The sequence below is a fragment of the Canis lupus genome, chromosome 10 (assembly GCF_011100685.1).
Source record: "Canis lupus familiaris isolate Mischka breed German Shepherd chromosome 10, alternate assembly UU_Cfam_GSD_1.0, whole genome shotgun sequence".
In the NCBI taxonomy this organism is placed as follows: Eukaryota; Metazoa; Chordata; class Mammalia; order Carnivora; family Canidae; genus Canis; species Canis lupus.
Window position 1 is genome coordinate 59,748,315 of NC_049231.1, and position 24,956 is coordinate 59,773,270.

Here is a 24,956-nt window from a genome sequence, read left to right on the forward strand (position 1 = left end):
TGAGAAATATAGGGCTTTTCTGGTTTCTGGTATGCATAGTGTAGAGCTTAAGCAATGTCAACAGGGCCCTCTCCCTCTTTCTGCCTTGACCTTACTTTTTTTCAGTGTCGGATTTGATTTTCAGACTTGATTTTCCATATAGATGAGGAAAGTAATTTCTAGGATTTGGTATCCTTTCAGCTTATGGTCTTCTTGTGTTACATAGCATTGTACTGCCATCCTAGGAAATAACTTTTTACCTAGTTGGTGCACATTACTCTTCTGAACTGGTTACTGTGGGCAATGAGCTGTATATTCTAGTTAGTCAGGTTAGGCATGTCCCCAACTCTGAGATGTAAGGGCAGGTATACTGTGTTACACAGCCCTACTAAGTTCACATGGGTAGCAGGAGGTTTAGTTCCTCAAAGGAAAAGCCAGACAGTTCTCAGTGAATAGAAAAAAGTGCTAGGAGGGCAGGTATCCTGTATGTGCAATATGCATTTTTTAGCAACTCCTTAGGCCTCTGGTCAGAAATTTAAATGAAGATATGAGACTCCTGTAATTTCAAGACTATCACTATCTGTGATTGATCATTCTTTTCAACCCTGAGTAGATTAATCAGTAGTAACCTACTCAACAAGATCCCTTTGCCTCCTTTATCAAGTCCTAACAGTTTCACTTTCTGAAATCTCTGGAATCTGCTCATTTTTCTTTATTTGCCACTGATAGTCTAGTCCAAGCCGTGGTCCTCTTTCCTCTGATCTATCAAAATTAAATCCTTACTGATCAGTTAGTATCTACTCTGCCTTCAGTCTGTTCTCCACACTCTGGTGTAGTGATCTGTTAAGAATACAAATCTAATTATGTGTTTCCTATTCTCCAACTACACCTCAAGTTTTTAAAACCTTTCATCAGGCAGAAATTATTAGCTATATTTGCATCTGGCCCATCATCACTTCTCTGACTATTCTTGCTCAGTAATTCCCTTTTTAGCTACAACAAGGTGGGATGTTTTAAAATTTATATTTATATAATTTAAAATTTATATAATTTAAAAATAAATTATATATTCTCTTGTTACTGTCTACCTTTCCCTTTTACATTTATTATAATTACAGTTCTGCACTTGTATATGAATATTTGGTGAATGTCCGATTTCTTCATTAGGCTATAAAAGCAGATACCATGTCTGTTTTCCATTATTTTTTAATTTCACTAGCTAGAATATGGCTTGGCTTACAGTAGAAAATAAATATTTATTTCATTAATTAACTAATTGATTACTATAAAGAGACCTCCAGGTAACTAGGACAATTTATTTGTTCAACCTCCATCTCCAAGAACTTTCTAGTCAATTTATTTTGGATTTAGGCTTTCTAATATAATTTGACTTGGTAGTTTATGGAGAATATTATATAGCTATCAGATGACAAGTGTGGGGTGTTTTGAGTATATGTCAACATATACTCATGTGAAATCATGTGAAAGGCTATACAGTAATAGGGCTATACTGATTGAAATCAGCAAAGAGCAGCCCTTTGAACTGGTTGAATATCTCTTTTCCCATTCGAACCCAAATAAGCTATTTATCTAGTTGAAACTAATTTTTCTTCTGTGCTTTTCTGCTTACATCTGTTGGGCTTGTTGTTATGTTTGCTGATTTGGCTACTTGCTTTTAGACAAGAAGCAGGAAGTTTCTACCAACTTCTACCTCAGGAAGCAAAGACACTTGGCTAGAAGGAGTGAGTACTGCACTAAATGGACCAGCGTCAGGGCAGGGCAGCTTCTCCACAAGCTCGGGCTCCACAGTACTAAGAAAAGTCTGTGGTAGGGTGGGAAGAAAGGCTTTTCTTACCCCTTCTTCTATAACAGGACTGGACCTCTTCTTTTGTATAGACTTTCTTTAGTTTTTTCTTGCCTTGGGTATGGATAATCCATCCCTCCTGGATTTCCTTTGGGATTACCGCATGAGTGACAGTGAAATGACTTTACATGTATAAAGGTGAAAGGGTAAAAATTACTTGATACAAATAAATTTTGTTTCTTTGGAAAGAGGTCTGCGTTCGTATTTTATATCTAATATCAACTAACCCTGAAGTAATAATTTCTTCAAATGGTTGATAGCATGCTGACATAAAAATTCTTGGAGAACGGTTAAAAAAGTTGTGCATGAGTTGGCTCAACTGTAAAGTAGAATTGATATATATTGTGATAAATTTGCCATTTTTTTTTTTTACATCTGTCATGTGAAAAAGAGGAAAGCTGATGGAGTTAGGAGAAAAGAGAAGGAGAAATGTTAAGAGTAGTCATAAGAGGATAGCATCTGATGAACATACTGAAAATATACTGGAAGAATTGATATTGTTCTCCATCTGTTAGCTGTGGGTACTGAATCATAATCAATACTAGCTCCACCTTTCTTCCTTTCATTTTCCTTTAAACATACTACTGATGCTTGACACAATGCCTTGCAAATTCTAGCTTCATGATAATTATTGGTTAGTGGAATGAATGAAGCATTGAATGGATGAAGAGTGAAGAGATGAATGACAAGATTCTAGACTTTCACAGTACAAATAAATACACACATTGACTTATCAAGGTTTGAAAACCATAACGTTTAAATAATTTAGGTAAAATAGATGAAAGGACTGATTTGATTTAAAAATTTGAACAGTGGAATTATTAGAAGTTGGATTACTATATCTAAAATGCAGGGGAGCACCTGGCTGGCCCAGTTGGTAAAGCATGTGATTCTTGATCTTGGGGTTGTGAGTTTGAGCCCCAGGTTGGCTGTGGAGCCTATCTAAAGAATAAATCGATAAGAAATTTTTAAAAAATATTTTATTTATTTATTTACTCATGAGAGTCATAGAGAGGCAGAGACACAGGCAGAGGGAGAAGCAGGCTCCATGCAGGGAGCCTGATGTGGGACTCGATCCTGGGCCTCCAGGATCACACCCTGGGTTGAAGGCGGTGCTAAACTGCTGAGCCACCTGGGTTGCCCGATAAGAAATTTTTTAAAATGCAAGTGGCAAATAATAAAATGAAGTGAAATAACTTGAAATGAGATTTATAGGAGATACATATTCTTTAATGTAGGGATGATTCATCGGCAGGTTCACAAGATGATTTTTAAGAGTTTATTCTCATTTTCACTTGATTTAGAATTTTGCCACATAGAAATTGTTTTGAACTTTCTAGTTAAGATGAATCAGATTTCATTTCTGAATTGTCATAGACTTTAATTTTGTAAAATTGTATCAGTAGGTTTTACTATTTATCATATACTGGGTTTAATGCATATCTAGAAAATATTTTCCCCTACATTTGGATCTGTGTGATTAGTATCTGTTGGTTTCCATGTTTGAGTATTTGAGTATGGTTTATGGCATGTGTGGGCTATGGTGCCCGATAGATTGAGTTTCAGTCCCCAATCTGCACTTGTTAGTGAGCAAATTATTCAGTTTTTTGAACCTTAATAGGATCTTGTGTAACATGAAGATGATACCTACCAGAAGAGGTTCTTGGAGGATTTAATAAATAAATATATGTAAAATGCTTAGCATGGTGTCTGGGTTATAGTAGACATTCAGTAATTGGGAACAACTGTCTCTCTCCTCCACCCTATGTTTTGTTCTGCAGCTTTCCCCACAAGTAAACCAGATAAAGATGCAAGACATGTAATAAAAGTGGTAAGTTTTGCTCTTAAATTTGTATTTCATGTATACTTCACTGTTTTCTGCTCTATACCTTGTATCTTTGTAAAAACAGTTTTAACTTAGCTTTTATAATTCTACTTATTAATAAATGTAGTGTTATAGTACATTTTCACATTATTAAAATGTGAAGACTGGAGAACTGTGTTTTTCTGTGTTGGCATTTATCATCTTTGTATCCTATCTGGCTCTCTCCTCTCCTGTGTTCCCTTCCTCTTTTCTCTAGATGGTAAGGTCCTTAAAGGCAAAGGTGAGGTTTTATATTGTTTATATCTCTTATGCCTAGTACAATGAAATATATATGAAATATAGTAGATACTTAGTAAAGGTATCATGTGTGAATGAACCCTGAGGGAGTTTGCAGTATATCTACCCTGATGTCCATATCGGTAAACATTGAATATCTTTCATATGTATATATAAAATTCTCAGTGCTTTTAGTAAGTTCCTTCTATTAGAAGACTACTTTCATATATAAGATTGTGTAGAGATATCATTACAGTATATAAATTTAAACATGAGATTCTCCAAGTTTATTTAGTGCTTTTCTAAGATTTTTAATGGAAATTTGATTCCTGTTTTATAATGAATGACTCAAGCATTATTTATATACTATGAATATATACTCTTATTTTCACAGTTAAAATATGAAATCTCTTTAAGATTATTTTTTTCTTAATAAAAATTAATTGTTCTTTCTTTTATAGGAATATCAAGAAAATGGCCCATTATTTTCAGAACTTAAATTTTATCAAAGAGCTGCAAAAAAAGACTATAGTAAGTAAATTTAGCAAAGCAAGCTACTTCCATGCATACACACACACACACACACACACACACACGTATATATATGGCTTGCTAAAGTGAATGTTAATATTTTTCTGTTTTTCTAGCCTTTTGGAAAATTCTTTCCTATTAGAAATTTTATTATGAAATGATATAATTAACTATTATATAAAAATAAGGTAGATGGTATATAAATGTTGATATAATATACATATACTGGGTTATATATCTCAAATCAAAGTTATTTTTTTCTACTTTATATATAATGTCAAGATCTTGTTGATCTAAGCTACCAGGAGTTCTCTAAGTATAAAAGGTAGTAGAATGATACCATTTCTTTCATAGGAAACATTTGGAGCCAAAAGTTGTAAGGAAGAAATATTAAAATGGGTGGTAGATGTATAAACAAAAGGAGTGGACATAGAATGGATTAGTGTAAGGTGTATGGAAATGATTAAGCATTAAAATGATTTAGAACATAAGTTAAAAGTGTTAGAAACTTGAATGGTGGGAAATTAACTGGAGCTGGAAATCACATGTAAGAAACACTAGTTAGAGGAATTGAATACGAAATGAATCTGAGCAGAGTTGAAGAACAGCAGAAGCACTTTTAAATACTGTACAATATAGGTGGACTAAGCAGAGCTTTTAGGAACTTGGTATGAGTAAAAAATGATAATAGTCAAGGTCTTCTACATTATATTTAAGAAAAAGAATGATGAGACTAACCTTAATAATTAACTTTGTTTTTCTTAATAAAACCTTCTAAATGTTACGACAGTAGTCTTTACTAACTGCTTAAACTATGTCAGAGTGACAAATAGAATCCATTAAACTTGATTGTTTATCGTAGAGCTGTCTTACACATTAAGCGTATATGGTATAAAAGTGGAAAATAAGCTACCTGATGGTTTCAGTAGATTTGATTTTTTTTAAACTAAATTTAATTAAAGCAGTTTCTGTATAATAATTTCATAGTAAGATGATTTTTCTGCCCAATTTCTATTTTTTCAACTATCATGGCTTTAAATTTTTAAGTAATGGAAAGAAAAAGACATTCTCTCTACTGATTCTTTGGTAGTTAACATATGTTCTATTTTATTTTATTTTAATTTTTTGAACATATGTTGTATTTTAGAATTTAATGTATAAGGAAATGACTTTTTTTCAGGAATTAAAACACTTGTTATATATGATACTAATGCATTTTATGACCATGACTACTTTTGTTTGGTTATAATTGCTTAAGTTTAAAATTTCTATATATGTTTTTATGTTAATTACAGTGATAAATGAATTTGAAGCCACTAGGTAGATATATTTGATTCTTTAAAACATTTACTGGAAAGGTCTAATTTCTGTTTAGGTTAGCTAAATAAGTTTAAGGATCTGTATAAAAGTAAGAAATAACATTTCTAAAAATATATATCTTTTTTCCTGTTAAATTTGTCTTTGCAGTCAAAAGCTGGATAAAACTCAAAAAACTTGATTATTTAGGAATTCCTCTGTTTTATGGATCTGGTATTACTGAATTCCAGGGAAGAAGGTAAAATGAAATTATTATAATCAAATATTGTTCTATGGCGATTTCTTTTTTTTATTTCTATGACTATTTCTTATGTGCTCTAATACCTGTTTCTGTATAACCCAAATCATAGTACCTTACAATGACAGACTACTATCATTTTAGTTTCCATGGGTCACCAACATGGAAGTTACCCATGGAAACTATGTGTTCCCCACAGCTGGTTCCAGCTGAGGACTTCTGAGGAAGTTGTCTGTTGGGTTGCAGACATCACATGATCTGACTGGGGAAGGATCTGTTTTCAAGGTCACTCATGTGGCTGTTAACAGGCCTAAGAAGATCTGCTTCTAAATACACTCATGTGATTGTTTGCATACCTCCCCTCCAGCAACCCTCAATTTGTTCTCTATAGTTAAGAGTCTCTTATGGCTTGCCTCCCTTGCTTTTTCCCCTCTTCCCCCCACGTTTATCTGTTTTGTTTCTTAAATTCCATATATGAGTGAAATCTGATGGCATTTGTCTTTCTCTGACTTATTTCAAATCTTACATTGATGTCACATATTTCCACTATAGTCTCTTTGCTAGAGGCAAGTCACTAAGTCTGCTCTATACACAAGAGAGGAGATTTAATTAAGCTTTGTCTCTTGAGAAAAGGCACAACAAAGCATTTGTAGAGACATTTTTAAAAATCACCACAGATGGCTAGTCATCACTTATAAATAATTGACTAATGATATTTTAAAAAGAAAAAAATCAATTTGTTAGATACCCCATTTTGTCCTTTCAATAGCCTTTTAAGATAGGTGATGGTTTTTTTCCTAGGTGAGGAAATAAGCTCAGTGGTCAGTGCTTTGTTCAGATGGTCTTTAAATGCTATCAGTAAAAACAAAACGAACAAACAATTTTCTTTTTTTTTTAAACAATAATTTTCAAACAAAGTAAAGGGCTGCCAATAGAGGACTGAGTGGCTGAGTGGATCATGGTATATCCATATCATGTAATATTATGCAGCCCATTAAAGAAATTAATTAGAGCTATACCAGTTGATGTGGGGGGATGTGAGATACTAAAAGTATGATGAAGAAAAGTACATATAATAAGATCACATTTTTGTTAAACAAAGACAAAAATTCCTTTATGTCTGTGTTCATGTGTATATACATAGATTAATGTAGAATAGGGGCTGATGCAGGCATGTAAGTGAAAGGAAGAGAAGGGATGGAGGTGCCAAACAGAAAAGAAGTACATTTTTTTCATTATTGGTTTATGAGACAGAGAGCATGAGTGTGGGCAGGAAGGGCAAAGGGAGAGAGAATTTGAAGCAGACTCCAGGCTGAGTATGGAGCCCAATGCCAGGTCTGATCTCGCAACCCTAAGGTCATGACCAGAGCCAAAACCAAGAGTTGAACATTCAACCGACCATACCATCCAAGTGCCCAACACATGTTTAAAAGTGTATAGAGAAAAGTAATGTTTAAAGTGTGTTTAAAGTCATATTTATAAGTGTGTAGATAAAGTAAGTGATTTATAAGGTCGAGAAACAAATCTAATAAAATTTTCTGTAGGGACAAATGATTTGTTCAAGGTCTTACAGTGAGCGGATGATGGAATCAAAATGAATCAAACTCAGGACTCTTTAATTAGAAAGACCATTCTCTTTTCATGACCTAAGAGTGAGCATGAATGTTTCAGCATAGCATTCTCTTCCACTAGAAACTAACTGCAGAGTAAAATACTGACTAGTATCTTTCTTTAAAAGAACGGCGAGATTATTAATGTACGTTCATTCTTTAATGGTTCCGATTGCAATATTCTTCATTGTTAGGTTGGGGGTGTTTTTCCTTGTTTCAAATTCATAAATAGGCAGTTTCAAGCATTGCTATCTTAAGATCTCTTTTTGACGTCTCCTTCTTATAGTTACAGATTTATGGTAATGGAAAGACTAGGAATAGATTTACAGAAGATCTCAGACCAGAATGGTACTTTTAAAAAGTCAACTGTCCTGCAGCTAGGTATCCGAATGGTAAGAATGAATGACTTGTTTCTCATGCCTCATTTTCAGATTATTTACTTGTTACAATATACAAATCGTTGCCCTTTGTGGAATTATCAGAGAATGAAGGATTATTGCCCTAGAAATGTCAGTTATTTAGAGTAGAGGCTATTTTGGTGAAATTGATAACAGTGGGCTCTGTAAGTGACAGAATGTGCTGTGTTTGGCACTACAAACTCAATTAGGCATTGGTTCTACAGTCTGATTTTTTTTCCCCTCACAGCTTTGTTTTACATATCAGAACAAGCTTGCATTGCTATAAGAATAACCTCTCTTTTGTCAGTTGTATTTATAACAATGCAAACTATGGCAAAATATATTATTTTCCATACTAAATACGTGATGATATGGGGGTGCTATAAAGTTTTTATTATGAGTTTGGGATGGTGGCAGTAATTAGTATGGCAATGAATAATATATACTTTGCCAAATAAGAAGCAATGAAATCTTAATAGCACCCATGCACACATTTTGTTTATACTACATATTTGTCTTATCTTGTTTGTGTTTGGTTTGCCCAAGCTCCATTATATTTTTTCCATTTTAAATAGAATGAAACTGCTCATGCCAGGTTGGGATGTGGCAAATAGAACTCGTTAATGTTCCTGTTCATCCATTCATCCATTTATCTAGCCAGCACATGTTTATTGAGCACTGGGTGTAAGTGACATGGAAGGTTCAAGGGCTTTAAAGATGAAGCTAAGGTATTTTCTGTTATTGTCCAGAAGGAGAATGTCTTTCTGTGTGCTCAGAGACATGGTGTTTTGTTCTGCGGTCTCCAAAACTTGATTTATAATCATTGCTTGGGTGAGGAATTGCTGAGTGGGCTTCATGATTATTTTACTTTGGATCTCTGATGTTACTGTTTTTCCTCTTTGCACAGTGTGACTTGGGACATTAGACTGTCCAGGGCATAGGCCTAGGCATTGTTGAATCTTGGTTTCTTTCCATCAGAGGTTTAATTAAAACACTTGATATTTGAGGATCATGTTATTCAACTTTTTTCCAGGATAAGTGACCAGTATATATGATAAACAGATAAATATATGATTGTAGAAATGTTAGTTTGTTATCACTATGAAAAAATACATGTTGTTCTATATTCAGAATGTTCGAAGTTGATCATGAGTTTGAAACAGATATTAACATAATTTTATATATTTCTTCCCGTAGTTGGATGTCCTGGAGTATATACATGAAAATGAATATGTTCATGGTGATATAAAAGCCGCGAATCTACTGTTAGGTTATAGAAATCCAGATCGGGTAAGTACAGTATTAAGCTTCTGCTTCCAGTAAGGACCCTCACAGTATCATACTGAGACATTAAAAAAAATCACTCTCCTAACCCGGAAGAGTTTACAAATGAGGATTAGCATGATGAATGTTGTGATTGATCTTACCTTGTTTATCTCATTTAATGCACTAAAGTAAAACGTAATTAGGATGGGGAAACTGAGACTCAGAGGGATTTAAATAATTTGTTAATGGACCTATAGTTAAGTGGCTGAAACTTGAACTTCTGAGTGACTATGAACAAAGGACTATCAAAATCCAGTGGGAGAAGGGATGGATTCGTGCAGAGAAAAAAAAATTAAAAGTCACATTAGCTCCTGTTTCACTGTATAAACACTTAAGTTTTAGAGCAGCATTTCCACAGGAACTTTTTCTGATGATGGAAGTATTCTGTATGTTACTATCAGTATGGTAGCCATTAGCCACAGGTGGCTCTCAAGCCCTTGAGATGTGGGTATGCTGAAAAAGATGTGGAGCAACAGGGACTCTCATTCATTGCTGCTGAAAATGCAAAATGGTATACAGCCACTGTGGAAGACGATTTGGCAATTTCTTTAAAAACCAAACATATTCATAACATATAATCTGCAATTACGCTGCATGGTATTTACCCAAAGGAATTGAAAATTTACATCGACACAAAAACCTATACACAGATGTTTATAGCAGCTTTATTCAAAATTGCCAAAACTTGAATCAATGAAGATGTCCTTTAATAGGTGAATGGATAAATAAGCTGTATTACATCCTAGCTATGCAGTGTCACTCAATGTTAAAAAGAAATGAGCAGTCAAGACATGAAAAGACATGGAAGAACCTTAAATGCATATTACTAAGTGAAAACCTGTATAATTCCAACTCTGCAACATTTTGAAAAAGGCAAAACTGTGGAGACACGAAAAAGATCAGTGGTTGCCAGTGGTTATACTGAGGATTTTTAGGGAAATGAAACTGTTCTGTATGATATTACAGTGGTGGAGACAGGTTATACATTGTCAAAACCCACAGAATGTTCCACACCAAAAGTGAACCCTAATGTAAACTACATAGATTTTTGGTTATAGTGATGTGTCGCTGTGTAATGAATGTAGGTTCATCCATTGCAAACAGATGTAATACTCTGGTGTGGGATGTTGATGGTGGGTACAGTGGGTATATGAGAACTCACTGTACTTCAGTTTTACCTCAGTTGCTCTAAATTTACCAAAATTGAATCTAAAATTCCTCTAAAAGAGTCTTTAAAAATGTGACTGTGTGGCTGAGGAACTGAATTTTAAATTTAACGTAATTTTAGTTAATTATTAAATATTTTTAGAATTTGACTTTGCTTTTACCACCTAGCTTTATTGAGGTATGACTGACAAATAAAAATTGCACTATACACAAAAATTAACTCAGCATGGACTAAAGATTTAAGTGCAAGGCCTGGAACCACAAAACCAGAAAAAAAAAAAAAGGGAAAAAGCTTAATTTCAATTAATTTAAATTTACGTAACTCTGTGTGGCTAGTAGCCACTCTACTGGACAACACAGATTTCAAAAGTGAAGAAATTGAGTGTACAAAATTTTTTTAAAAATTATAATTGAATATTTAACTGAACTTTAGATGAGGAAAGAAATTTCTAAGTAATGGTACAGAAGAAAAAAATCTTAGAAAATATTGAGAATTTCACATTTTAAAATGTCTACATTAAAAAATGGGGAAAAAAGAAAGATAAATGAACTGGGAAGTATATTTGTGGCAGATATTTGGGGATACATCTAGCAGACTCGAAAAAATTAGTAAGAAAAGCACCAAACATTTTCTTAATAATTGAATGAACAGGTAGAACATAGAAATACAACTGTCAGAATTGGATGAAAAAATGTTCACCATCACTAGAAAGAAGAGAGATGCATATAAAAACAATGAAGTATCATTTTAAAAGAACTTCTCAGATTGGAAAAGCCTGAAATAATAATCTGATGATATTGAGGCTGACGAGGGTGCAGAGACGTGTAGAATGCCAGCGGGAATGTAAATTCAGTAGGAGTAGAAGAAATTAAGTTAATGGAAGGGCAATTTGGCAGTATATTTAAAAATCCTTTAAAAGTCTGCATACTTTCTGTAAGGTTAGGTTTATTGGAGTATAATTTACAAACAGTAAAATTCACCCTTTTAACTACAGTTTGATGCGTTTTGACACGTGTATGTCTCAGAACCACCATACAGTTGCGATATGGAATGTTCCTGTCCTCTTCAAACTTTCTGTCCTCCCCCATTGCAGTCAGCCCTCATCTCTAGCCTGACCCCCACCCTGGCCCCTGGCAGTGATTTCTCCCCCAGGAGTTTTTGCATTTTTTAGGAATGTCATATAAATGGAATTATAGGACATACTCCCTTGTTCCTGGCTTCTTTCACCTAGCGTAATGTTTGTGAGCTTTACCCATGCTGTAGTTCATTAGTAGTTCATTCTTCTTTAAAGATAAGTAGTTACCCATGGAAAACTACTACAGTTTATCTCTTTACATGTTGGAGATTTATGTTATTTCCAGTTTGGGGGGCAATTATTAGTAAAGTTGCTATAAGCATTTGCCTAAAGGTTTTTGTGCAGACACATGTTTTAACTTCTGGGTAAGTAACTGGAAGTGGGCTTTCTGGGATCATAAGGAAGTATACTTCCTCATGTTTAATTTAAAGGAAACAGCCAAACTGGTTTTCAGAGCGATGGTACTGTTATACATTCCCACCGGTGATGGGTACTTCTCTACATCTTGCCACCGCTTGGTTTCATTAGTTTTTAAAATTTTAGCCATTATGGTAGATGCGTTGTCCTACCTAGTAGTCTTAATTAGCATCAGTTAGGTGATGACTAATGATCCTGAGCACCCTTCATGTAAATACATTTGCCACTCTTTTCTCTTCTTTGATGAATCAAGTGTGCCCATTTTTAAATCGGATTGCCTTATTTTAAGAGAGCTTTATAAGGACAGGAACCTTTTGTCAGATACTTGTTTGCACATACTTTCTGCATTTGTAGCTTTTCTCTTATCAGTGTCTTTCAGAATGCAGATGTTTTTAATTATGATGAGGCCCAATTTATGATTTTTTTTCTTTTATGATTTGTGCTACTTCTATCCTAAGCCAGGCTCACAAAATGTTTTCTCATACATTTCCTTCAAGGAGTTTTATAGAGCTCTTAGGTGTAGATACCTGACCTGTTTTAAGTTTGTATTTGGTGCAAGGGAAGGGTCTTTTTTGGGAGGAGAGGGGACACATATATGTGCTGTTGCTCCAACAATACGTTGAAGTGAACATCTTTTCTCCAGCAAATTGCTTTGGCTCCATTGTCAGAATTATTGACCATCTATGAATGGGTCTATTTCTGGATTCTCTATTACAGTATCATACAGTCAATATCACACTTTCATGGTCTCGAAGTTAGGTAATAGGAGTCTTCCAACTTTGTTCTTTTTTTTTTTCAAAATTATTTGTGCTATTCTGGCTGCTTTGCAATTCCATATATAATATTTTAAAATCAGTTTGTCAATTTGTGCCCAAAAGCCTGCTGGATTTTGATTGAATTGTGTTGAACTGTAGATTAATTTGAGGGAATTGAAATCTTAACCATATGAGTCTTCTGATTAACTGCCAGGCTAATTCACTGGGAAATGAGTTGATCTTTTTAATATGCATCTTTATTTCTTTTATTTTCATTTTTAACTTAAGAATATATTTTTTTAAATTTCCAAGGTAATTTGTTTTTTGACCCTGGGGTTATTTGGAAGTATGTTGTTTAATTTCCAAATATTTAGGTGTTTTCAAATTCCTCTCTATTCTTAAATTAATTCTGTTGTGGTCAGAGAATTACTCTGATGATTTCTGTACTTTTAAGTTTATTGAAAATTACTAATGCCTCAGTGTATGCGCTAACTTCCTGACTATTTCATGAGCCCTTGAGAAGAGTATGTTTTCTGTTGTCTGTCTTGGGGTGGAGTGTTGACTAAATGTCTGTTAGGTCTAGTTGGTTAAGTATTGAAATTTCCTAAATCCCCACTGAAAAGAGTATGGAAACCCCCAATTATAATTATGGATTTATCTTTTTTTTTTATCCCATCGGTTTTTGTTTCACATGTATTAGAAGTCTATTATTGGGATACATGTTTAGGATTTTTATGTCCTCTTTATAAGCTGTCTCCTTTATCATAAAATGTGAGCTTTTATCTCTAGTAATATTTCTTGTTCAGAAGTCAACTTCATTGGTCATTAACATAGCCACAGAGCCTTTTTTTTATTAGTGTGCACTTTATATATCTTCTTCATTCTTTTAATCTATTTTTGTCTGTACATTTAAATTTCTTGGAGATAGTGTGTTCATTTTGAGGCTATTTTTAAGCTTTGCTAAGATGAATCTATAGTAACCTATACTCTGTGGATAGTTAATTCCAACTTCTATGCTGTGAAGTTCTGTGATTCCTACGGAATTCCATGTGAGGACTTATTCTGGTTGGTCAAGAACTCCCCTTCAGCTCTTTGTAAGCCCTGGGAATTATTCTTCTCTTTACTCCTCATTGGTTCTTTGCTCCAACTTTTATGCTAGAGATAAGAAGATCCTTGTGCAGATTTTTCTGGAGGCCCCTTGCCTTGTAGCCTCTTCTGAGCTTCTCTCTGGAATTTCATGCTCTTTAGGAGCCTTTCTGAACTCAGGCACTCTCCCAGTGGGATTGCTATAAGGCAGTTAGGATTTCCCTTCCTGTTCCTGGGTTTGGAATTGTCACAGGCTGAAAGCTGGGGCATCTGTGGGACTCAACTAATCTTTTTTTCCCCCATTTTCACAAGGATCGCTCAGTCTTGTGCTGCCTATTTAATACTCAAAAGCAATTGTTATCTTTCATTTTACCCAGTTTCCCACAGGCAGTGAAAGTGTAAATCTAGTCATTGTATTCCTTTTTGCTGAAAGCAAAAAAGGCTAGTTTTAAATCATTTGTGTGTGTGTATGCTCAGGTCTTTTGCCCATTTTTTTCTTTTCTTTTTTTTTTTTTTAAATTCCTTCAGTTTTGAAAAGTTCTTTAAATATGTGTTATATAAAGCCCTTCATCTATTATAGATTTTGCAGATATTTTCTTTCAGTTTGCCTCCTGTCCTTTGATTATACTTGTGATTTTTTTTTTTTTTTTTTTTTTACTTGTGATGTTTTATTGCCACAAAGAAAGTGAAACTTTATTTTTAATCAGGTCAGATTTCTCAATCTTTTATTTACTATGGATATTGAGTTATGTGTCTGTTTGTTTTTAAGATTTTATTTACTCATTCATGAGAGACAGAGATACAGGCAGAGGGAGAAGCAGGCTCCATTTAATTAACCTGGCATCTTTATGATGTAGAGATGTTCTTCAACAAAGAATGTTTATGTATTTTGTCATTTTTTCATTTGTATTTTCACTCTATCCTCACATTAACTTTTTCACAATTCTTGCTACACTTATTTCTAGATAATATACCACTTTTGTTGGTATTGTCACTGCTCTTTTACTATACTGCATTATCTTCTAAGTTATTTTTGTTTGTATATATGAATATTATTGATTTCTGTGCATTTATTCTATATCCTATCAATTTGCTGGCTTTGAGGTCATTTTAGTAATGATCCTCTAGGGCTTTCTTAGGAAATGTTTCATATGCAAATAGATACAGTTGTCTTTCTCTTCCAGATCTTATATCTCTGATTTATTTTGCCTAATTGTATTGCTAGTACATCTAGTATGTAGGAAATAGTAAGGAAGATAGTGATTATCCTCACCTCTTCCTAATCTTAGTGGAAATGCTTGAAATTTACTCCATTAAATGTGATACTGGCCTCAGGACTAAGATTTCTACATGTGTGTATGTGAGTTTATGTGCTTCTGTGTCCTTATAGTCAGTCATATTAAGGAAAGAACATCAGTTCCTATGTTCTTGAATGGATTTTTTTGTTTCTATGGAATGAGAACTGAATTTTACCAAAGATTTATTTAGGATGTATGGAAATAATCATATGTTTTTCTCAGATCAGTTAATATGGTGTGAGATATTGCTGTGCTTTTAATATTGAACTAACCTTACTTTCCAGGAGTAAATCCCACTGTTATAGTATATTATTTACTTGATATGGTATTGAGGTATGCTTGCTAGGATTTTATGTAGTATTTCCGATAGGTATTTATAAGTGATATTGGCCTGTAATTTTCTATTTTTGTACTGTTTTTATCAGCTTTAGGCATCAACATTCTATTTCATAAAAGAAATTTGGAAGTTTTACTTCATTTCCTATGTTCTAGAAGTATTTCTATTAATACTGTTTGGTTTTCTAATATGAAACTCTCTGGCTCTGCTGTTTTTCTGTGAGTCAATTCCTCATAACTCTCCTTTTTCCCATGGAAATGTTTAAGGTTTTTATCTCTACTTGGGTCAATTGTAATAGTTAACCATTTTGTCCAGTTTTTCCAATTTATTTGTATGGTGTTATGCATTGTAGCCTCTTACGACTTTCGGATTCCTTCTACTTCAGGGGTTGTTTCCTTCTCGTTTTTTATTTTTGCTTCCTTTTTTAAAAAGTTTTTTTAAGATTTATTTTTTTAAAGATTTATTCATTCATGAGATACACGGTGTGGGGGGTGGGGGCAGAGACACAGGCAGAAGGAGAAGCATAGTTCATGCAGGGAACCTGATGTGGGACTTAATCCTGGGTCCCTAGGATCATGCCCCTGAGCCCAAGGCAAACGCTCAACCACTGAGCCACTCAGGTGTCCCGCTTCCTTTTTCTGCCTTAATGAATGTATTTTTCAACTCACTTGGATTCTGATTTATTAATAAGATACATTTTCCTTTATCATCTCATTAATGTCTGATTTTGCCTTTATTATGTCATTTTTTGTGCTCTTTTAATTCCACCTTTTTGTTCTTTCTCATGGCCTTTAGTTTCAGATCTATTTCATTCACTTTCAGTAATTTTTTTTACTTCTCTAAGTGTTTAAGGCTGTTATTTTTCCTCTGATCACAGCTTTATATTGTACTCATAGATTTTAATGTTTTTTATTATTTTTTAAAGAATGTTTTGATTTCTTCTTCAAAAGGTTGTCTATTAGAAGATTTTAAAATTTTCACATAGAAGGACCGTTTTAAAAAATTTTGTTATTAAACTCTAGACTTGTGACAAGATGGTCAGGATATTGTTTATAATAATGGTACTCTTCAGAATACACTGAAACTCTTACTGGTGACTGAGAAGATCAGTTTTTGTCTGTATTCCATGTCTATTTGAGGAAAAGGACTAAGATCTGTATTTTCATGTGCAAAGTTTAATATCTGTCCAAAAGATCTACCTTATTGACTGTATTTTTATGTCATCTATATCTTTACTTAGCTTTTGTTCACTTGATTTGTTTTGTATCAAGAGTGATATTTAATAATCTTCTCTTAGGGGCACTCTGGTGGCTCAGTCAGGTCTTCATCTTGGAATCATGGGCTCCCTGCATTAGGCTCCATACTGGGTGTGGGGCCTACTTAAAAAAAAAAAAAAAGAATTTGTTTTCAGTGTGTTTCCATGTTGCCTTAAGGGCCAGAATCATGCTTTCCTATAGTTTTTGTTTCGTGAAGATCATTGCTGTGCTGCTTTGTAAATATTCATTATTTATATTTGCTCTGCTACATATATGTTTTCTTTGATCTGATGTTCTTTAAGGTTTCTTTTTTTGGGGGGGTTACTTTTTATGAGAGCTCATGTTTATTGTAATAGTGATTGCCTTGCTAACTATACTTTTTAAAGATGCTTTTCACTCATTTTGTGTCTGTATTTAATCCTTTACTGCTACTCTGATAGTCTTTTATGGTCATTGTTTACTTCTTACTACTAATTCACTATTGCTTGTTTTACTTTTCTCTTTCCCTTAATGTTGTCACCTTAGTTTCTAGTTCTACCACTTTATCATGTCAGGGCATCTATCATTTGTATATTCTTCATTTATCACCAGCCTTGTTTTGGTCTTAGATATAATTAAATTTATTAAATGTCCGCTTTTTTGTCCTTTTGCTAAAGCTACCCAGTTATCTTTAGATTGGATGAAACTAATCTTCCAATAGATTGCTCAGGAAATGCCTGTGGATACATTTTTTTGCACGTGTAAAACTTTTTCAATAGCATTGATCCTTGCAGGATAGCATGGATAGGTTTAAAATATTTAGTACAGGATCCCTGGGTGGCGCAGCGGTTTAGTGCCTGCCTTTGGCCCAGGCGCGATCCTGGAGACCCAGGATCGAATCCCACATCGGGCTCCTGGTGCATGGAGCCTGCTTCTCCCTCTGCCTATGTCTCTGCCTCTCTCTCTCTCTCTCTCTCTGTAACTATCATAAATAAATAAAAATTAAAAAAAAATAAAAAATAAAAAAAATAAAATATTTAGTACATGCTTTTTCTTCTTGAATCTCTTGAAAATGCTGATTTGTTGCTTCGTTTTTCATGCTGCTTTTAACAGGTCTGCTGGTAGTTTAATTCTCTTACCAAAGTATGTTATTTTCCTTTTTGCCTTGTTGCCTTTGGGATTTTTCTTTTCTTTATTAATAATGTCTGATGGTTTTACAGTATATGTTTAGAGTAGATCTTGTATTGGTTTTTCCCAGGTATCTGGTGGGCTCTTTTGATATGTAGATTGAGCCTCTTATTTCTAGAAAGTTTGTTGGATTATAGTTTTAAATAATAATTCACCCTTCATGTGTGTTTTGAATTATAATTATGGGAAAGGAACTTGAGCAATAAGCTGTTTAATGAGGAGGAAAAAACAAGTGGAAAAAGAGATTCAGGAATAGAGAGAATTGTTGAATGATGTGGCAAGCAGAAAAAGCAAGAAAAGTTGACATTTATACGGCCAGTTGTAAGGACCGAGATAAAAATAGGAAATACATTCAAAGAGGTGTTGGATAGGAACAACAACCATCTTAGGTAAGGCGAAACGAAAGGGTCCTAACAGGGATGACAGTCAAAGTAAAGTTCTGGATAGCTTTTTGAAGACATACTTGATGTTCTAGCCATTTACATCTTATTATGTTTTGTTTTGTTTTGTTTTGTTTTAATGCTCCAAACACTACTCAGATAGGAATCAGTATTTTTCCTTAAGATCAGACAAGTAACCTCATTGAGAGTCAAAATAGCTCATTGTAGGTTATTTTATTCTTTTTCCCTATGCTTTTGTTAGAGTATGAACATTTTTTGGTAGTTCATCTGGGACTCTCTAAATTTGGAATTTTGAAGACTCTCAAAGTATACACCATATACCTTCTTTCATTTTTTGTTGAAAGAAAAAAAACTGTGGAAAAGTCTCATTTAAAAAAATTTGTGATTTCTTATGTACTTCTTTACATCATCTCTATTTTAATAAGATTTCTTTAAAAAATAATCTGTTTAGACAGAAGACTAAAGAAAATGCTTCAGTGGTAATAATTGTATTCAGTAGAAGAAAAGGAAAGAAATCAAGTATATTGGTTTGGTTAAAAAAATTAAAAATTATAATTATATTAAGAAACATCTACCTCCAGAGGAGGTACATCTTCAGAAAAGACAATTCAAGTCAATCACAACTATATTTTGTACATTTACTATTTTTTAGTGTAAAAGGCCACTTTGTTGATCAGAAGGACATTATTTTTTAAATTTTTATTTAAATTCCAATTAACATACAGTGTAATAATAGTTTCAGGTGTACAATATGGTGGTTCAGTATTTCCATATATCATCTAGTGCTCATCACAACAAATGTACTCCTTGTGTAGGAGGGAGGGGAGAGGGAGAGAAAGAATCTTAAGCAGGCTCTGCATCTAGCACAGAGCCCAACTCAGGGCTTGATCTCATGACCCTGAGATCATGACCTGTGCCCAAATCAAGTCGGATGCTTAACCGACTGAGCCACCCAGGTGCCCCGAGAAGTGCACTCCTTAATCCCCATCACCTATTTCACCCCGACCGATCTCCCCTCTGGTAACCATCAGTTTGCTCTCTATAGTTAAGAGTCTGTTTCTTTGTCTTACTGTCTTTGTTCATTTGTTTTGTTTCTTAAATTCCACATGTGAGTAAAAGCATTGGTATTTGTCTTTCTCTGACTGACTGACTTCACTTGTCATAGTACTCTCTAGCTCCACCCATGTCATTGCAAATGGCAAGATTTCATTCTTCTTTATGGCTGAGTAATATTCCATTTTATATATAAAATTTGTATGTATATAATTTTTGTGTATAAAGTATATATATATATTTATACATACACATCTCCTTTATCTTTTCATCAGTCATTGGAGTCTTGGGCTGTTTCCATATTTTGTCTATTATGGATAATGCTGCTATAAACGTTGGGCTGCATATATCCCTTTGAGTTAGTGTTTTTATATTCTTTGGGCAAATACCTAGTAGTGCAATTGCTGACTTGTAAGATAGTTCTATGTTTATCTTTTTGAAGAAATTTCCTTACTGTTTTCCAGAGTGGCTGCACCAGTTTGCATTACTACCCACAGTGCAAAGAGGGTTCCTCTTTCTCTACATCCTCACTAACACCTGTTGTTTCTTGTGGTGTTGATTTTAGCCATTCTGAAGGTGTGATATGATATCTTATCTTATTGTAGTTTTGATTTGCATTTCCCTGATGACCTGTGATATTGAGCATCTTTTCATGGAAGCACATCATTTTTCAAGCACCACCTTATATATCCCTGCTTTTACACGAAGACTTTCTGGATGATTCTGGTTTATAATGATTTCCTTTTCCATTTTCCTTTGGCTTCTAATATATATTTTAAACACATAATCCCTCAAGTCTCAGTTATCTTATGTTCTGAACTAGAATGGACTTCTTGAGGCTTATAGATAGGTTTACTTCTCTTTCTTCTTTTGTATTCCTCATAGTACTTAGGTTAGTGTTGCTTTTGTAATTATCCTTCAAGAAGTACTTTATTGATTCATCAGGAGGTAAGGCCAGCCTTGATGCAATGCCTGCCATCTCACTTGTACCCAGAACACCCTAATTGTTCAGGTTCTCCACCCTACCACGCTCCATGTGTTTTTGTCCAAAAGCTGCCTGCTATGTCAAAGAGAAAGGCCCTCACAGGTAGAGAGAACAGTTCTGAGTGTCAACAAATGGAGGAATCAGTATGGCTTTGGAAACCTATGGTTTTTAAAAACACTTACATGGCTATTAGGACTTGTGTTGGACTCAAAGTCAGACCCTGAGATTCCAGACTCAGCCCTGACCCTCAGCAGGATGGCAGCCTTCAGCAAATATTTTAACCTGTGAGGACTTTAGCTCTCCAGTCTATAAAATGTTAGACTTCGGGTGATTTCAAAAATTCCCTGTAGCTCTAAAATTCTGTGATTCTCTGAAAATATGTTTCCAGATGCTTAATGTTCATTGCAGAAGGTAATGTTTCTTATAATGTTTCCAAAGTGTCCACCTTGTGTTGAATAGTGAAGGAAGTTAAAAAGTTTAAATTTAGAAAAAAAATTAATGATCTGGGAGCAGGAATTGTAGTACCTCACCTGTATCTGGTGGCAAAATGCTCACTATGATCCATAGGGTAGGGTCATAAGCCTCATTAAAGCTACTTGTTCACTGTTTGCTAGAGGGAATTCTAACATAATCCATTTATCAGTTACTTGTAAGATGGAGTGTGAAAGTGTGTTTATAGGAATTTTGCATGGTATATTCACATAATATGGTATGATTTTTAGAGATAGCATTTCCTTTTTTGAATATATATATAATTTAGTCATGATGATGCACCTTTGTATTTCATTATCTTTGGAGTAGTGTTGTATATCTTAACTTGATGTTACCATAATATCATTGGATGATATAGCTGGTAAAGCTACTTTAAAGTATTTTGGTATTACACGGATGGGGTTATACCTTAGATTAAATAGTGTGGTGTGTTTATAGTCACTTATGACGTGCAATAACGTGTATGTCTTTCTTTGTGAAGTTCTGGTATATATTTTTAGTTGAGCAAAAGGACTTTGAAATTTATTCCTATGATTTTAGTTATTTGAACTTTTAAATTTTTATGAGCTTTATATTATTAGAATTGTTTGTAAAATACACACTTTCACTGAATTTTTGGTCTCAATGTAATTTGTCATATGAATATGTGTTTTTAAGATTTAATACCTTGTATGTATCTTTACCCATAGATCAGTTTTATAAATTTACTATTTGAGATTCTTTCAGTATGATTTGTCAAATTAAAAACAAAGTCAGCTCCAAACTTTATTTCCATCTAACATTCTGTAATGTGTTAATGCTGCTATGTTTTACTGCATTTCAATTTATTGAATTACTTTAAAATTGTTTAAGTAATCAAATGTATTTTAGCTCTGTTATCTGATACTGAATGGTGTTCCTATTATCAAAATTTATTCTTAACATGTGTATATTAAGATGTCTGATTTTAAATCAGATTAGATCCATATAAAAAGAAAAAAATTCTTATTCAAAATGCTACACAAATGACAGTAATATGAGTATAGGCTACTAGAGTCTTATTGGAAGGTGGTGATGAGTGGAAAATATTGAAGAAAACAGCATAATAATTATGATTTAGGAGCCATGGTCTCCATATTTAAAATTAATATTTTGTGAAGCTTATTTCCCACTGCTGGGACTCTGAGACAAGTGAAAACCTAGTAAGTAGATAATTGTGCCTCTAGGAGGATACAGGTTTTTTTAACCTTTTATTTTGAAAAATTTGAAGCATACAGAATAATAGAGAATTTCTGATACCCATGACTTTGACTTAAAAATTAACATTTTGAAATTTTATCTATTTTTTAACTGAAAGGTTTTAAAATAGAGATATCATGACATTTTATCTCTAACTACTTATGTATGCATTTCCAAAAATAAGGACAATTCACCATATTATCACCATGCTATTACTTAACAAAATCACATCATTCCTCAATGTCAAGTACAGTTTATATCTACTTTCTCCATTTTCCTAACATTCACAAGAAAATACAAATACAGACAATTTTTATTTTAATTGTGCTTAAGCTCCTTTTTCCTTTTTTAAAAATTATTTATTGCAGTAGACTTCTCTGCTATAACTTCCTTTTCTGTAATCGAAGTCACCTACCTAGGTCATGTGATCTCTTTGACTCCCTTTTAGTTCTCATAGCCTCTGACTTACTGGATAGAACTGGTTGTAAACTACAAATCTGATTTAGGAAATTATTGGTACAGAACCAGGTGAGCATGATTTCTTCCAGTTGAATGTCCATCAGGAGAGCAAATCTCTAGTTTTGTATATAGGAAGATAGGGATTATGTTTTATTCACTGATGTGTACCCAGTGGCTGGCACAGAGCATGGCATATAATAAGCACTCAATAAATAAATGATGAATGAACAAGGAGTAAGTGAACAGGTTAATACATAAATGAATTGATTAATTAGTTATTCAATTTTCAGTAGTAACATAAAGCGAACCCAGTAGAGCTGGATGTTGTATAGCCACATATAGCAACCAAGGCATCTGTACCTTTCTTAAATTCCTATTGAGAGAAATCTGTCCAGTGTCAAAAAGTTCATTAGTATTTTATATAGTATTTTATATAGCCATTACCAGTGTTTTTTGTTTTGTTTTTTTTTAATGGATAGAGCTCTGCCAGCATATTCATGAAGAGAAACCAAAATATGGGGCTGCTATGGGTTAAATTGTGTCTCCTCAGAAAATGTTGAAGTCCCAACCCCCAGTATCTGTGAATGTGACCTTATTTGGAAATAGGTTAAGATGAGGTCATTAGAGAAAGCTCTAATCCAGTACGGTTGAGGTTATAAATGGGAAAACTTGGACATAGAGACAGACCAGACATGAATAGAGGAAAGACAATGTGAAGAGATGGGAAGAATGCCTTGTATAAAGCTGAAGCACCTGAGCTCACCAGAAGCTAGGAGAGAGGCATGGAGCTGATCGTCCCTCACAGTGCTCAGGAGGGACCAACCCTGTCAACACCTTGATGGCAAACAGGTAGCCGTGAGGACTGGGAGACGATACATTTCTGTGATTGCTACCCAGTTTGTGGTACCTTGTTAGAGCAGCAGCCCTCCGAAACTAATAGAGAGACATAGACAAATCTTTGGTTGGAAGTCGAGATAATACATTTTCCAAACAATTTTAATAAAAATCTCAGGATAGCATTTTCTTTCATATAAGATGCTAACACTTTACCATGAATACCGGTTTATTTTGACCATATGTGGGCAGCAGGATAGGGGGAAAAATGGAAAGGGGGAAAAGTGAGAACAGAGGGGAGAGAAAAGTCCCCTCTTTTATTTTGCCTAGGGCCTCTCTGGACTGAGCCAGATCAGCTAGTGTTTCTAATATGATTTATTCTCACACACAGGATCTCCAGGCAGTTAATTTTGGTCCATGTGTGGTGGGCTCTTCATGATAATAGACTGCTTGTTTATTATGGAGCTAAATGTCCTTGTTTAGAATCAGAAGATTAAAAAAAAAAAGGGTGATGGGGCACCTGGGTGGCTCAGCCCATTAAGCATCTGCCTTCAGCTCAGGTCATGATCTCAGGGTCCTGGGATCGAGCCCCACGTCAGGCTCTCTCTGCTTAGCAGGAGTCATCTTCTCCTTCTCACTTTCCCCTCCCCCCAAAAATAAATAAGATATTTTAAAAACAATTTAAATTTAAAGAAGGTTGGTTTACCTTCTTCTCATCTCAGGCAAAAGGTTTATTTTTTTAAAGATTTTATATATTTATTTATGAGAGACACACAGAGAGAGGCAGAGACACAGGCAGAGGGAGAAGCAGGCTCCATGCAGGGAGCCCGACATGGGACTCAGTCCTGGGACTCTGGGATCACACCCTGAGCCAAAGGCAGACGCCCAACCGCTGAGCCACCCAGGCATCCCCAAAAAGTTTAATAGAAGAAGATGGCAACTATTTGAATAACTTTCAATATAGATTCAGTGTAGAAATAGTTAAGGGTGTGAGCTCCAGAATCAGACTCCCTCCCTGGCTTTGAGCTCTGGCTCTGCCCCTTATTAGCTGTTTCCTTTGCCATATTATTTCATCTGCCTGTGCTTCTGTTTCCACATCTGAAAATAAGGATAATAGTCCCTCCCTCAAGAGGGGGAAGAATCAAATGATTTAAACATATGAAAGACCTAGACAAATATCAGGCACATAAGAAGCACTTAGTAGGTAACAGCTAGAAAGTAATTTCATTATTTTTATACTCACGATGAAAGAATGCCATATCTTCATTTTCCAAGAATTCTTTAGATTTATGAAAAAGACATAATGGTGTTCTGGTTAGATATTAAGAAGATGGTAATAAATTGGATTTATTAAGTGTAGTTCTGCCGCGGTGTGTAGATGTGTAGTTTGATATGATAGACATCCCTCCAGTTGTAGGGACCAGAACATCCAGGGTCTGTCTTCTATATAAGGGAAAATATTTCACATTTTAGGAGTGTATGTGCACTGTAAATATAGGATGGCCCATTTAACAAATTACCTATTCCCAAGAATATGGTTCCCAAGACAGTTAGTGCTGTTGAAAAATTAGTGTTTTCCTATAATCAATGC

At 34.3% G+C, this 24,956-nt stretch overlaps 1 protein-coding gene across 2 annotated transcripts in view; it reads left to right on the forward strand.

Annotated features, from left to right (window-relative positions):
• The window catches only part of VRK2 (VRK serine/threonine kinase 2), a 215,441-nt gene that overhangs the window by 142,079 nt on the left and 48,406 nt on the right, over positions 1-24,956 (forward strand). For both annotated transcript variants that reach the window (XM_038551317.1, XM_038551316.1), the window contains exons 4-8: positions 3,625-3,674; positions 4,406-4,475; positions 5,943-6,030; positions 7,927-8,032; positions 9,236-9,328. In XM_038551317.1, the coding sequence (XP_038407245.1) occupies positions 3,625-3,674; positions 4,406-4,475; positions 5,943-6,030; positions 7,927-8,032; positions 9,236-9,328 (407 nt within the window). The remainder of the gene's footprint in view (positions 1-3,624; positions 3,675-4,405; positions 4,476-5,942; positions 6,031-7,926; positions 8,033-9,235; positions 9,329-24,956) is intronic.